Source organism: Ursus arctos, unplaced genomic scaffold (genome assembly GCF_023065955.2).
Source record: "Ursus arctos isolate Adak ecotype North America unplaced genomic scaffold, UrsArc2.0 scaffold_8, whole genome shotgun sequence".
Lineage (NCBI taxonomy): Eukaryota > Metazoa > Chordata > Mammalia > Carnivora > Ursidae > Ursus > Ursus arctos.
Window position 1 is genome coordinate 27,814,910 of NW_026623100.1, and position 16,878 is coordinate 27,831,787.

General features: G+C 34.7%; 1 protein-coding gene across 9 annotated transcripts in view; it reads right to left on the minus strand.

Moving 5' to 3' along the window:
* The window catches only part of USP34 (ubiquitin specific peptidase 34), a 239,393-nt gene that overhangs the window by 98,090 nt on the left and 124,425 nt on the right, over positions 1–16,878 (minus strand). For 8 of the 9 annotated variants that reach the window (XM_026485129.4, XM_044377919.3, XM_048222672.2 and 5 more), the window contains 9 exons: positions 16,245–16,327; positions 13,583–13,737; positions 12,315–12,428; positions 10,642–10,741; positions 10,354–10,513; positions 7,550–7,676; positions 7,306–7,453; positions 3,377–3,477; positions 2,949–3,158 (listed from right to left, as the gene is read on the minus strand). In XM_026485129.4, coding sequence (XP_026340914.1) covers positions 2,949–3,158; positions 3,377–3,477; positions 7,306–7,453; positions 7,550–7,676; positions 10,354–10,513; positions 10,642–10,741; positions 12,315–12,428; positions 13,583–13,737; positions 16,245–16,327 — 1,198 coding nt within the window. The remainder of the gene's footprint in view (positions 1–2,948; positions 3,159–3,376; positions 3,478–7,305; positions 7,454–7,549; positions 7,677–10,353; positions 10,514–10,641; positions 10,742–12,314; positions 12,429–13,582; positions 13,738–16,244; positions 16,328–16,878) is intronic. The other variant, XM_057309017.1, reaches the window with a different exon arrangement.

Here is a 16,878-nt window from a genome sequence, read left to right on the forward strand (position 1 = left end):
TAAATAAATAGCTAAAGCTAAAATTTACAGTTTTAGGATTTTCCAGAGTATGAATTTGTATAATTCTATTACCACAGCTGTCATAATGATTTTTTTCACTATAATACAGTCCACAGGATGCTGAAAGATTCTTCTATATACTTATAAAAAGTTTAGTTCTTTCTGTATTATGATATAAAACTAGTACAACATTGAAAGCAAGCAAATCTTAGAGTTTCAAAGTAACCTTTGCTATTCTCAATCCTGATGAAGAGAAGCAACCTGAAGTAACATTTTCGGTTTAGCTGGGGAAATGGCACTGAAAGTTCTTCAGTAAAATAGAATTCATTCCTTTGTAAACACCAACTTGGGGGAAAAAAAAAAAGATATATTCTGTACAAAATAAAAAAAAAGAAAATATGAAGGGGGAAAAAAAAATATGAAGGGGGAAAAAAAATCCCAGGTGTAAATGACTATGTGCTATGTGATGACTAAAAATCCCTACCCTTTATTTTTATTTTTGTAACCTTCTACAAGACCAAACCAGTCTTGGACAACAAAGAGACCCCACATCGACAATGGCATACTTGCCACAAAGTTCAGTCAAGTATCTGCTAAAAAATGAATTCTTCCCCTTCAGTTCAAGCCCCATGTGGACTATTACAATGGCCTATTAATCGGGCCTCCTACCTTCAGTCTGTCTCTAACACATCCACCACACTAACACCTAAACTTTGTTTCTAATAGCCCATAATAGCTTTCATTTTGTTCCTTTAAAACCTTCCACGATGATGGCAATCCATTTTACAAAGAAGAAAAATCTCATATGGCCCTTTGTGGTATAGGTTCCAATCTCCGTTTTGGTCTTTTTTTGAATTACACTATACTCACGCCCCCAGTTTTTCAAACATGCATTTACTTTTCTGTGAATCTGTAATGCTTCTTTTTGCTCTCCTCAGCAGCTGGACCCAATTTAAAAGGCTCCCCTTTTGCAAAACTTTCCCCCAAATTTTTGTTCCTGCCCTATGTTCCCATAACACACTACTTAGCCACCTCCCAGAAAACTGAAGAATTCTTCTAATTATCTTTCTCTCTTTTAAACTGCCCATATGGTGCTGCCATGAAGTAAAAGGTCATTAAGTATTTGGGGCATAAAATACAAAAGGTAAAAAAGTCGAGGTTCAAGGGCATCTGTTACTGATTATTCTGCTTGAACAAAAGAAGGATTCTGAAGAATTTTTTTTTTTTTAGATTTTATTTAAATGAGAGAGAGAGAGATTTTGTGTACAAGCAGGGGGAGCAGCAGACGGAGAGGGAGAAGCAGACTCTCCGTTGAGCAGGGAGCCCGATGTGGGGCTCAATCCCAGGACTCCGGGATCATAACCTAAGCCAAAGGTAGATGCTTAACCGACTGAGCCACCCATGTGCCCCGGATTTTTAAAGAATTTTAAAATGTGCCACCACAAGAGAAACCAGGCTATGGGGAACAGAGGACTCAAGAGCAACTACCACTGCATCCATGATCAAACACATTTTAGAAACGTGGAAAAAAGTCATTTAACATTCTTGGGAAAGAAAGAATAGTAGCATTATTTTATTTGCCATTCAATCTCAAAATAATTCACTGCATGAAACACACCAAAGGACATCATCTTAGGTAAGTCCATTTAAAGGCATTAAAAAAAAAAAGTCAGCAGACTAATACTGAATCCTTTAGGTGATCTCATACACTCTCTTGGGTTTAAATACTATCTTTATAATGATTACCATATCTTATTTCTCCAGACCAAGCCCCTGCTCTGAGCTTCAAACTCTTTTATCCAACTGGTTCCTTGACATCTCCACTTAATGTCCCATGAGCATCCATTCTTCATCTCAAATGGAATCTACCCAGTTGCTGAAGCCAGAAACCTGGACACCATCTCCTGTCTTCCTTGTTTCTGAACATGAGCCTATCTCCACTCTTAATCCAATTCAATTAAGTCAACTTCATTTGTTCACTCTCATTCTATTCCAGGGCACCATCAAGTCTTCCTTGGATTAGTGCATTATGTTCCTCGCTGCTTTTTCTCTTCTTGCCAAACAAATCTATTACTTTGAAAACCAGAATCAGAATGTGTGCTCCTCCCTCACCTTACTATGAGTAAAACAGAAACAAGTTGCCATGGCCAGTCTGGTTCTACTCACCTTTCCAATCTTATTCCTCTCCCACTACCCTCCACATTCTACTCATTATTAGCTCTCTAACAATTCCTAGACCTGCCTGATTCTTTATACGAAGGGCTTCAGGAATGCGATTACCATGTGCAGACGATCCCTCAATTCTCATTTAGTTGGCTCCTTTTCATCCTTCTAGCTCAGGTTACATATAGTTTCCCTCAGAGAAACCTTCCCTAACCAAAAAATATATATAAATGAGTTTCTATCACTACTCCCTAATAATGTTAGTCTTAGCAGTTACCTCTATCTAAAACTTAGCTGTTATTTTACCTGGAGCTATCTGCAAGGCGTTATCAATTATTTGTCTTCCCCACTGGACTGAAGGCTGAAACTGTGCCTATTTTGATCCTTGTAAAACAATACTTAAAAGAGTACACCTAAATCATATTAGGCACTTAAATACCTAATGAATCAATAAATGGGCTCCTACATTTTACTGTTCTTAAAAGATTACTGAGAACGAGGCGCCTGGGTGGCTCAGTCAGTTAAGTGTCTGACTCTTGATTTGGCTTGGGTCAATATCTCAGGGTTGTTAAGACTGAGCCCTGTGATGGGCTCTATGTTCAGTGGGGAGTCTGCTTGAGATTCCCTTCCTCTCCCTCTGCCGCTCCCCCTGCTCGTGGGCACACATGCTCGCTCACTCTCTCAAATAAAATCTTGAGAGAGAGAGAGAGAGATTACTGAGAAAATTATCTTCCACTCAACAGAAAAACAAACAAGACACTATAAAAATGAAATGATATAGTCACCTCACTATCTTCCACTGCCACTTTTCCTGAGGGTGGTTTAAATGATGCAAGCATCTCTAATAAATCAAAAAGAGTAGTTAAATGAGGTTCTTGTAAAAGCAAAAGCATCGGAATGTTGTCCTTCTGAGGAGGTGGTAGGCAAGACGCTGGCAGCTGAACACCTTCCCCTTTCCGTTCTCTCCTTGGTGCACCCAAAGATACAAATACCATCTATAAAAACAATGGCAACAGGGGAAAACAACAACACATAATTAGACATATCAAGTTTAGGTTTACTAAATCTCTTAAGTATAAAATAACTTCACACAAAAAAACTTCACATACACTTAAAAGCAATGATAACTGTTTTTGAAGGATACCTTCAACTATTCAACTGTTGACTATAATAGTCAATAGATCATTAAAACTCAAACCACATTTGTGTGTACCTGCATATCCTTAAACCCAAGCTCATGAAGTGCTTTTTCATCATAATCTGTTGTTAATTCATGTCCAGATGAAATCATCCTGACAGGTCCCATAAGGCCTCCTTAAAAATAGCAGAAAACATTACGTGAACATTTTTATAAAAACTAACCTATATGCTGACACAAATACATGGTTACATTATGTGAGCCTTCCTCCTAACCACTCAGTCTAAAGAGCCTCATTCCACTAAATTAATCCCTTATTCTGCTTTATCTTTCTTAAAGCACTTACTAGCATCTGACACATATTTATTGGTCTTGCCTCAAAAAACAAAAACAAAACCAAAAAAGCCCAGTTCCATAAAGGCAGACATTTTGTTACATTGAGATGTGGTCCCAGCACTAGAACATAGCAGGCATTCAAATTTATTGTTTAATCCATGAATCTTTAAAAAGGAAATGCATGATATTAAGAGTAGGACAATAAGCAAAATGATGAAATATCTAATGAACGATTTAAACTTAAATATATTGTTAAATTTTATTAACTTCACGTAGAAAAATTCCACTGGACACTACATAGCTCCTTAGGAATGAGTGAAGTAGGGCTACTGCTTTTCCATAGTGATACAATTCTTCAACAAAACTATGTTATTGTAATTTTTAAATATTTTAAGATTTTATTTATTTGAGAGAGAGAGAGAGAGAGAACATGAGCGGGGGGGGGGGGGGGAAGCAAGCTCCCCGCTGAGCCAGAAGCCCAATGTGGGCCTCAATCCCAGGATCCTGGGATCATAACCTGAGCTGAAGGCAGATGCTTAACCAACTGAGACACCCAGGCGTCTCATAATTTTTAAATATTTTAAAGCTAGTATTGAAATTCATTTCTCTATTACCCTTTAGAGTTTTCCTCTCAGCACTTCTGATATTGTTTAGTTTATCCACACCGTTTATGATTCGGAGTAATTTCATCAAATTTAAAATTAAAATTCCATTAAGATTTTAGATAGAATATACAAAGAAATAAATTAACGTGGTATCTCTACAATATTTGTACAGAGACATGCCAAGTAGATACACTTAGTTAAGTGTTCTTAGAAAGTCTATGTTAAACTTATAAATACTTTGGCAGACTTTGACTAAAATGTCTTTTCTACCTTATTGAGATAACACAATCTATGCTGATCTTTTTTAAAATATCGAGATAAAACATCTTTAGTTGTGATGAAGTGCTAAGATAATATACAGCTGACTTGGTTCCAAGTGCATCAGATAGTCTAAACATGCATAACTTTGTTCCAAAAGTGAACTAAGACGGCTAGTACTTTATTTAGGCTTTTGGATTCTACTTGAAGTGAGAGAGGCCTAAAAGGTGTATTACACATTAACTCTTGATTATAATAGTTGAGTTGGCTTTTACAATTAACTGAACAGCTTTCCATCTTTCACCACTTTTGACAGCATCTTTTTTATCATAACAATTGCTTCTTCCCGGCAATAAGGTCCTCTCCCTCCTGAGGGCTTTGTACTATCACTTTGCCATCACTCAGTAAACCTTGCTTTCCTGCCCACCAAAAGGAAAAAACAACAACAAAAACTACTTATTCCTTAAGAGTTCTGGAAAGAGTTCCTACCTTTAAAATATTTCAAATCTTAATGTAGTAAATGTTTCAAAACAAGAAAAAATAACAAGAAATCTGGAAAAACTCTTAGGTTACAATGGTGTATTAAACAACACATCTACTTTTTACCCTCTGAAATTCCAATAAAGTAAATTTTCAAAATTTTATCAACACTGGACAGGGAAAAAAAGCAAAGAGACAATACCAACTAAGTTTGCAAGCTTAAAAGCAAGTGAACTTGTGGTAACTAGCAAGACCCCAAAAAGATAAATCTCAATCCAGAGACAGGCTTACAACCTATATTTATACAGACTGAATACAGGAAGAAAATCAACACCTGACAGAGTGGGGGAGAGGTGGAAGGGGGAGGAGGAGGGAAACAAAGGGAAAAAAAGAGAGGGAAAGGAGAAAAGGAAAATAAGAGCAGCTCAGTGATCTGTGAGACATTAACAAAGAGTCTAGGATACACTTAATTAGAGGCCTAGAAATTAGGTCGAGGGGAAAGGAAAAAGAAAAAAATATTTGAAAAAAACATAATTGCTAACCTTTCTCAAATGTGATAAATATAAACACAAAGACCCAAAAAGCCGATCTTACCCAAAGTGTATAAACACAGAAACACAACAAGGCACATTAAAATCAAACTGCTGAGGGGCACCTGGGTGGCACAGCGGTTAAGCGCCTGCCTTTGGCTCAGGGCGTGATCCCGGCGTTATGGGATCGAGCCCCACATCAGGCTCTTCCGCTATGAGCCTGCTTCTTCCTCTCCCTCTCCCCCTGCTTGTGTTCCCTCTCTCGCTGGCTGTCTCTATCTCTGTCGAATAAATAAATAAAATCTTAAAAAAAAAAAAAAAATCAAACTGCTGAAAACCAGTGTCAAAAAAAAAAAATTCTTGGGGTACCTGGCTGGCCCAGTTGGTACAGCATGCAACTCTTAATCTCAGAGTCATGAGTTCAAGCCCCACACTGGAAGTAGAGCTTACTTTAAAAAAAATTTAAAACCCAAAACAACAAAAAATTTCTTTAAAATCAATCACAGTTAAAAAGACACACTGTGGGGGTGGCCTGGATGGCTCAGTCGGTTAAGCATCCAACTCTTGACTTCACCTCAAGTTATTATCTCAGGGTTGTGAGACTGAGCCCGCTATCTGGCTCCCTGCTGGGCGTGGAGCCTACTTAAGAATTTCTCCCCCACAAACCCCTAAAAAAGGGGGCGGGGGCTCCTGGGTAGCTCAGCTGGCTGAGTGTCAGACTCTTGATTTTGGATCAGGCTGTGATCTCGGGGTCCTGGGGTGAAGCCCTGAGTCAGCTCCAAACTCAGCACTGTGTCAGCTTGGGATTCTTTCCCTCTTCTTCTCCCTCCCCCCTCCTCATGGGTGCACCCTCTCTCCCTCGCTAAAATAAAGAAAATCTTAAAAAAAAAAAAAAAAGAAGAAGACACATTGTATATACAAAGCATGGGGGGAAAAAAACCAAAACACGCTTTCAATCAGACCAGAAACTTTGCAAACCAAATGACAATGGGTTTAACTATTTACTAAGTCCTGAAAAGAAAACCATCCTTGACCTCAAATTCCATGTCCAGTGAAAATATCCTTCAAAATAGAAGATAAAATGAACTTTTTTCTCAAACGAAAGCTTCAGAAAATATATCACTGAAAGACTTGAAGTACAAACATTTTTAAAGTTCATTAGAAAGAAGAAAAAAAAAAAGAAAAACCAAATGAAAAATTTTTTCTAAATATGCATATAGCCTATTACACGTTATTTAAAATTTAAAGGTCTGAAATTATAACAGCTTTCATGGTTGTTCCTCTGATTAGCTCATATTTTATGTGCTATGGAAAGACACTAAAAATGCTCTCGTGGTTACAGTTAAGGAGGAATCAAATATATACTTTTTGGACCTATATGAAAAATTTCTTATTATGACACTCTTTTGGAGGGAAGGAGAGATACACAGGTGGGATTTAAGGCTGTATTATTTTCATATGCTCTGGGGAAAAAAAGAAACAAAATATATTAAAAATGACCAAACTATTTTATTGGGTAAAACTGGGTACTTAAGTAGTGCATAGAAAATAAAACTTGTAATTCCCACACTGCTTATCAAATAACCTCAAATGTAAAAATTTTTTTAAGGAAAATGAGGAAAAATATTTCCAAATAACATCTGTAGCAATTCTTAGCTCTTCTCTGTGAATCAATGGCACCCTACCAAAAGGAGGGGAGCCATGAACATGCTTGGCACTCTTAAAAGAAGCAAAGGTTCTAAGGTGATATATAACAGAACCTAGAAAATATGAAAATTTAAACTGTTGGACTTACCAGGAAACTCTCCCTTTCGACTGCTTTGACCAAACTCCTGAAGCTGAGCTTGTTGATTTATTTGTTCTTTCTGTAAATTTTCATACCAATGAGTTACTTCAGCCCTAAGATCTGCTACCTGGTCACTAGGATACATTTCAATAGTCATCTGAAATATGAGATGCAACCAATTTAAAAATACAACAAGAACAGATATTTGAACTGGGAAATGTTATCAATTTGGAAACTAAAATTATGTAACTACCTTGTCAGGAAGTCCAGCTGGTTGGCATACAACCCTTAGCGGCAGGGACTGTTTGTCACTCAGTGCTTTCAAATGACTACTAATACCAGTGCCTTCAATTTGCCACTGTCTGAGATGGTACGCAAACCTAAAACACACAAAAACCACACATAGGAAGAATATAATTTTAAACCCTGTTAATGTTACATAGGTTTTTAATATTTTACAAAATGAAAAAGCCCACAAAAGGTTCTAGAACATTCCAATTTACTCTATAGCATTAAGTTTAGGTTCATCATACTGCATCAACTTAAATGCATAAATACAGCTAAGAGTTCCTTAAAAGATAGTTTACAAGAAAAACCGAGGAAAAAATTTCCCATTAAGAACTTTTTTTTTTTTAAGGGGGAGAGGGGGGACTAGTAGAGGCAGGAAGAATTCAAAGAAACAAACTAATCCAGGAAGTGAAATGGCAAGCTCTCATTCCTACATTCACAAAAGGAAAAAAGGTATTAGGAAACATTTTTCAGAGACAGAAATGTATCCTAGTAAATACATGCCTAACAGAATTTGAGAGCTGATTCCATGACTGCTAAAATTACAAAATAAACCACAAAGACTAATCTTAAGGGAGAAAGGCATCTAGCAGGTCACTCACTAAATACTGTCAGTTTTCTAACTGATTTTCAGTTGTTTGAAGACGGGATCCAGAACACCTGAATTTCATTAAGAAAAGAATTATCAATGTCAAAAACTAATCAGCAATTCTAGAATAGAAGGATGAGAAGTAAGGAAACAAAGGGACTTGACTTCCTAGAAGGGATCCAATGTCCAGCTTTTACGGCTCAGAGAGTAATCTTTTGAGGCCGGATAATTCTTAGTTGTGGGTGGGGGGACGCAGGGGAAACGGTCTTGTGCAAAGTAGGATGTTTAGCAGCATCGCTGGTCGCTATCTACTATATGCCAATAGTACCCCCTTCTCCCTTAAGCTGTGGTAATCAAAAGTGTCTCCACAAATTACCTAATGCCCCCTGGCAAACAAAATCACTCTGGTTGAGAACCACTCTTTAAATTATAACCGTTTCTCTTTAAAAAAAAAAATTTTTTTTTAAGTTTTATTTACTCTCTTAATATAAGGAATATACAAACACAATAATTACTTTATATTTTCATTCTATAAATGTCAGGCAATTTTAAATTAGTAGAAGTAAGCACATTAAGCACTTGAAATTGTACAGTGATACTACACAAAGGTGTGCATGAAAATTCCTGACATTTTTAAACTAGCTCTTAGTTTTTTGAATATTCAATTGTTTGCTGTTTCTCTGTCACCCAAAAAATATTTATTTAAGTTATTTAACACCAACATCAACTTTTAGAGTAAAACATGAACAAATATAAAAGATTTCTAGCAAAGGATACTATAATCATGTTCCATGAGTTAGAAAAAAATTGTACATCTGAGAAGGGATTTTTGAACTGAAATTCACTCAACTTATAAATAGCACCACTGAATCCTAGGAAACTTAATTTGTTTTTGAAGACTTTTAAAATAAATACTTATTTTAAAAACACAAGTAACACTGTGTGAGGACTAAGGGTTTAAACCAATAGGCCCTTTTTGGTTTGTTGTTTGTAGACTCTGAAGCAAGAAAGAAAATTTTGGAAAAATACATATCTCATTAACAGTAACTATCTCTAACACGAAGAGACAGATTATGATGACTTTCATTTTTTGCAGTATTACCTTTAATATCTGAATTTTAAAAACAGTATGTATTTATTTTTATTAATTTGAATAAGACACATCACATTTGCTTATTTATTTTTATTTTTTAGAGTGGTAAAAGTTATGAGGCAGTGTGACGTTTCTGTTCCAAAAAACGCTATAGAGCTCCCTTACACATTCTTTAAAAACACAAGGAATTATTTAAGTATAATTCCCACAAATTGCAATCATAATCAAAATAATTTTGCAATTAATATATTTTCCAAATATATTAAATCATGAAGCCATGTTATTTATAAGGAATGTGTAGAATATCTTTTTATTATTATTTCCTGGTGATTTAAACAGAATCTCAAAAAATATCAATTGTATGACTCATTATCAAACTAAGTTCTGAAGTTGAAAGATTAACAATTTTTGCCAACACAGTTCGTTGTATGTTTACATTTAGTCATGATTTTTAACAAACAGAATTTCTTAATTAAAACTATCTACTCACCTTTCATTTCAGTCGATATATTCATAAATGTTAATTTGCTTTATTTCTGTATTACACAGGGTATGTCTAAATTAATTATACAGATATTCATTAACAGAATTTTTTGATCATGTTTCCATGGTAAATGGAAATTCAAAATTAAAATACTGTCTCCTAGTCCAGGAAGAAAAAAAAACAGCAAATGAAACAAATGACTCAACTTGATTCAACTATGAGAGATTATTTGATGTTCTTGGTGAGGGTTTTAGTGAAACTTTTTTTGGTGGTGGTGTTCTGCCTTTCAATCGTTATAATACTTTCTTAGAGGTGGAATTCTGTCTACAGAGTCTAATTCATGCATATCTTCTCAGCGTTTAAGAATTTTTAAAGTTCCACAATATTTAGTGGGAACCTATATTGCCTATTTTCATGGCAAAATGATACATACTATGAATAAAAGTACTTCTATTACTAACCCTTCACTTGTGGTTAAGCTTTCTACCTGCCCCAACAAAACCTTTACTTTAGGAATACTTCTGTACATGTCAGCAATTTAAAAAAAAAAAAAAAAAAAAAAAGCCTGAAATTCACTGTAATAATGTGGTATAAAACAATTACCTTCTCCTAAATGCTTCCAGATGCGTCTTCAGCATAAGGAGTCCTCTTTCTATAACAGTGAGACTTGAGTGTGATTCCTGTTCGAGACTGCTAGAAGCTATCATGAGACTCTCCATGCACTTACTAATAAATTCTTGCTCCTTCTCCAAACCCGTTTTACCTGAAAATCAGATGTTTAGACAGTGTATCAATCTTTATTGTTTAGCTATATTAAAAAAAAAAAAGAATTGTAGTTAAACAAAAATCCTCACATAAGAAATTATCAGACAAATATTCTAAATCACTCACCATTAATATAATAGGAGTTAATATACTGGATAGCTGCTCGACTGACATCACCAGACTGTGCTCTTAAAGCGATGCCCCAAAATTGGTCCATACCACAAAGCTAAGAAAGAAAACATCATGACATCTATAAATCTTATTGTCAAACAATGTAAGCGATTAGAAGACTGAAATAGTTTCAAGTTTCAAAGTTATACAATATCAAAGACTTTTAATATCCTATACAGTACTTAAAATGCAATTCCTATTAAAATTAAATAATAAAATGATAAAAGCCTTGAAAATTTCCTCAACTACTGAAATACATCTGTACTGATTCTAAAAAAAATTTATAAAGCAGCTAACTGTGTGTGTGTGTGTGTGTGTGTGTGTGTGTAATGCTTAACCAAAAGTTTGACTACATAGTGGGAAAAACTCAAATCCCCAAAACATGCTACAAGTGACTAAAAACACACACATAATTATTTGCAGAAATAAGCTTCAATGCATTCACCCAACTTACTCTGATAAAGCCACTGCTTTCAGATATTCACAGAAAAATTTTAAAATATGCTAACCCAAGTGGTTACTTTAATTTATGATGTTAACTATGCTATGACAAAGAAAATGTATTCACTGAAAACTACAGAAAAGTGGAGCCAAAATTCTCAAAAGTTGGCAGGCTGAAGTTATCCTTCTGATATGGTAACTGAACAGCCTTTGTGTTCATATCATCCACTTAAAAAAGCACTATTACCTCAAAATTAGAGTAGAAACAGTATTCCTACTGTTACCTACTTCTTAGGTAACAGATCTGACCGGTTGTCTGAAATTACCAAACTGAAATTTATCAAAGAATTAAGACCAAGATATTAAAAAAAAAACAAAACACTATTCAAACAAGGAAAAAAGGTAAGAGGACACTATGAAAGCATTCTAGATCCAATTAAAATTATTCTTTACCACACAGATTAATACCAGTTTTCCCTATCTTTCGCTTTATAAACACAACTCCAACTTCTAAAGACAATTAATGAAAAACCTGAGTAGATACTACCTAAATCAAAGCTAGCATTAATAAACTGGAACATCCAATGAGGAAGACTTTCAAGTAACAGCCTGTGTTGGGAGAGTCTAAAAAATAACGCCTTTAAGGAAAACTAGCAGCCACCCAATGAGGCAAATGGAATAGTAAGCCAGAAATAAAACTAGCAATTTGAGAGTCTTCAGTTAATGAAAGGACAGTGATGCCTCAAGGTCAGAGATGACTTAAGGTAGATTCTCCTCTAGGAACTCTGGTGCTGTCCAAGAGCAAATAAAAGATTGGTCACACAAACGGCCTAACAATCAAATTTTAGACAAATCAACCTCCTTGGGGACAAAGCTACTTGATTATATTAGCTAGGAGCTTTTAGGGGACACTCAGATGGCCTCTCCTGTATTAAGGAATGTGTAGTAAGTTTTCATTAATCACAACCAAGGTTACATTTGGTAACAAACAACAACAACAACAAAAATCACCAAATTTGCTTTGTATAACTTTTTAAAACCAAAAGACAAAGCTTTTTAAAACCTAAGAGTCTTCATAGTTTATAAACTCAATGTTTGGTAGACTACATAATTCAGTCATCTAATTTGAGAAATAAAAGAAAAATTCCATAAGGTGACCTAATAAAATGCCAAGTCTAAATCCATACCTCAGAGTTTGAACCGCCATCATAGGCACTGGTTGCCAATCGAGCCAAGTTACAGAGATGCTGAAACAGGTTTAAGCCAGTCATGCTAATCGTTTCAGGTTTTAGCTGGGGCATCTTAAAAATAAAATTTTTTTAACTAGTATTAGTGTGATAATTAATACATTTTATTTTATCAAATTCAGAGTAACAGATTTAACAAAATTTTATTGAAACCACTGCAAGAAGAAAATGTATCAGCTCAAATTTTTAGTGATGATTTTAAAAAAATAAAAATTTAATGAAAATATTTGAAACCTAATATCTATTTCAATTTTCAATATATACGCATATTCAAATCAGAGGATGTGAATAAAAGGTTTTATCATTTATTGTATACCTATCCCATACACATTTGTAAGATGTGTAGCTATATGCAGTTTGTGTATAAGTTAGGGCTTGAAATTAAGATCCTTGAGGGTCTATCTGTAGCTTTGTAGTAGATCTATTAAGCGATTTAGTTTGTATGTACCAAAACTCATTCATATATATTCAATTCTAAGACAGAGATTATATTAGTTTGCAGAGACTCTATATAATCTCAAAAATAAGTATAAAATATAAAGTATTGCTTTATTATCGTCAATGTTTCAAAATTCAAATGGAAAATTATTACCTGAACCAACTGTTGGCATCTGATAAAGAACAAAAACTGGACAGAAAAATATCTTTAATAACAAGACATGACAGCACTTCCTAAAAAGGACCCTATGGAATCCACAAAAAAATCTGGAGACTGGTTTATCTCTGCCACAGGACTGGCTAAAACCACAGCCATCTAAGAGTCACAGAATATAGCTCTCACTCATACTCGTATCTATATAAACACCGTAGAGGATAAAATTAAAGTAAAATTTACGTGACAAAATTAAATAAAGACTGCTGAAAACAGTACATTTTTCTATTTTTTTTTTTTAAAGATTTTATTTATTTGACAGAGAGAGAGAGGTAGACAGAGAGAGGGAACACAAGCAGGGGGAGTGGGAGAGGAAGAAGCAGGCTCCCAGTGGAGGAGCCTGATGCGGGGCTCGATCCCAGAACGCCGGGATCACGCCCTGAGCCAAAGGCGGACGCTTAACGACTGAGCCACCCAGGCGCCCCACATTTTTCTATTTTTAAAATCTATGTCAAAAGAGGAAAAATATAACATTACAGAGTTTATATTTCAAGAGATAAAAAGGAAATCTGGAAAAACAACATGAATGGTAAAACTTGTCGAGAAATAAAATTACCTTCTCCAGGAAAAGATGTTTGTAGGTTTCCATTCCCATAGCGTGTTGATCTTTACTTCGAACTTGATTTAAAAACCAATGGAGTGCATCATCATAACACTCAGCATCTTCTACTAAACAATGCCATAAAATGTCGACTTGCTCTAAACTTAACCCTAGGTAAAAATTACAAATTTTGAATCATGGTACATACAATGTTTTGGTCCTAATTCAATGTACTAGAAGCACCAATATATGCAGAAATATAAAGATGATATTTTATAACATTTTATAAAAATTGTGTTATAAGAGAGTTCACATAATTTATGCTTTCAAAATGCAAACTGTGATTTAACTTATACATAATCCATATATAAATCATCTAAAAACACACAACTTATATAGTATCCTACAAGAGCCATTTGGTCGGGAAAATCACTCTCATTAAAGTTAAGGACATATCACTGGATTACGATAAACATGATTAATAAGGGGAGGTAATCCCAAAAGTTGAGGAGTCAATTCTAAGGTTTAATTAAGGGTTAACAGAGTTCATGCACATCATGTTCAAAGATCATTTTATGTACACAGAAGAAAAACAATAAATGCCAATAAGCATTTCTGGAAACTATGGGGGCGGGTGGAAAGGATCTGTATGATGAATACAGCAAAAGGTAACTGACTGCCTAACAGAGAAAACAGCAACACATCAGGATATTCAATTAGCTGAGAAGCCAATATAATGAGATGAAATCTGTATGGTACTTTGACCCAAATATTAAATGATTCCAAAGTCTGGCAAAAAGAAAGCTAAAGAACTGTTCAGAACCAAAAGGAAAGCAATATAGGCAATCACAAATCTGAATATGGATAAAGGAGAAAATTCGAAAGGGTAGAATAAAAGCATCACAGGGATTTTTAAATATCATCGTATATCATTAAAGGGTTCCAAAGCCTACATTGTTCCCCAGAATCGGAAGGGATAGGAAAATATGATACAATCATAAGAAACTTCCTTCCTGGAAAAAGTAGGTAAGCTAAAGAATAGAAAAAAAACACTTCAGAAAATATTTACCTAGTAGTAATAACAGTCTACAGAATTTGATCACAAAATAGGGTATCCTATCAGTTTCTCACATAACCATACAAGTTGAAGAACTTATACCCCTGGGAGTCAATATTGAAAGAAAGAAAAGAAAGGAAAGAAAGAAAGAGCCAAAAACAATCTTTAGAGCATATTCTAATTTAAATACATTTAATAATTAAAAGAGAAAAGAAAATTAAGAGCTGAAAAAACAAACAAAACACAACAAAAAAACAGTATCCAGGTTAATTATAGTAAACTATATGATAAAGTAAGTGTATTCATAAATGATTGAATCACCAATCCACATTCTATATAACTTTGGAGTAACTATATTATACCTGACAGGAATTGGGCCAGTAAGAAAACAACAATTATGATATGGGAAGAGTGAAGTCCTCAGTTTGATTCTATCTGAGCAGTAGCTATTATAAGCCTATACACTAAGAATCTATACTGTGCTCCCTGGAAAATAAATAATTCATTATTCAAATACTGAGAAGAGTGGTTAACGGTTTCCAGTGAGAATCTTAATGAAACAAACATGAAACTTCAGAGTCGTGTGAAATTATTTATGCTGACAATACCTGTCTTGGTTTGACTTCTCCATGTATAAGATTGGTTTTTTATATTTTATATTATTTATTTCTTGTATATTATCACTCATAATGGGTACGATAAGAGACCTAGTAACATGAAACAGAAGTTTCCCATAAAAAACCAGTGTCTCATTTTAAGATCTTTTGGTATCACTTTAGTGGCATTTGTTATAAAGAGCTTAACTTGAAGAAATTACAGAGTTAAACAGTAAAATGAACAAACGGTGTATCTCAAGCACAGACATGGTCTTAAGAGAGCGGTGATGACACCTCTCAGGCTAGCAAGACACTTACCAGTTTGACTATATTAACCATAGCTAAAGAAAGAGAATGTCCCAAAACAAAGTTTGTTGACATGGACACACAGAAAAAGTGCGGAGAGTGAAAAATAACACAATATGTCCCGCAAGAGAAAAGGAGCTCTGACCAAAAGGAAATCAAGCTTCCTCCTCTCTTGTGAGAATACCTAGCATGTGGATTTAGATATGACTCACACCCTGAACTGGTCTGGCTCACACCAGACCAATTTTTTTAAGGTTAATCATTTAATGAAATTGAGTTTTAGATTAATCTAAATAAAACTAACGTTTCTAAAAGTCTCTACCACCTGTGAAGCCAAGCAACTTTGGGTTAAAGACTAGCCCTGATAATATGCAGACAGTGGCTGTTTCCAAATGGAGTGATAGAATTCTACAACTAAAAGAAATAAAAAATAGTCACCCCTAAACATGGTATCTTTTACCCCAAATATCTTGTTCTTGAAATGAGCTGTTAATCCATTGAGAAGCTGGCATTTTCAGAGACTGAAGCAGAAATGTGTCAAGGGTCACGCTCATATTGCCATACATACTGAGGACATTCGGTATTGAAAATACGAATTAAATATTAGTCACTACAGAAATCTAAAGGCATGAGCACATTTAGCTGGATGCTTCCAAGAGTCAATACAGACCTAAAAACTGATTAAAATACTGATTAAAAGACTGATTAAAAAGCTTACTGAAATGATCAGGTGATCCCAGAGTTGAAAACACACAAGTCAAGAACTGAAGTCGAACTTGAACTTCGGCACTATGGCTGTACCTATATTTAAAAAGTCATTAAAATAATTAACTGAAAGATCCTACTTCTTAATTATTTTTAAAGATTTAATGGCCCTAATTTTAAATTATACCAAAGAAGTAAAACTGCACTTTAGTATCATAATTATTAAATATTTTCATTACAACTGACCCTCGAACAACACGTGGTTTAGGGGTGCCAAACCCCATGCAGGTGAAAATCTGTGTAGAACGTTTGACTCCCCAAAAACTTAGGTACTAACAGCTTACTGCTGACCAGAAGCCTTACTGATAACATACATGGTTGACTGAGACATATTTTGTATACATATTATATACTATATTCTTACAATAAAGTATGCTAAAGTGTTACTATGAAAATTTTAAAAGAAAATACACTTATAGTACTGTACTGCATTTATCAAAAAAAAATCCACGTGTAAGTGGACCCAACCAGTTAAAACCCGTGTTATTCAAGGGTCAACTGTATATAACTTTGGTTATACAAAAAAAGGTCATAAAGCCAAATGGTATGTTGGAGATTTACTTAATAAATTATAAAAATCTGCAAAC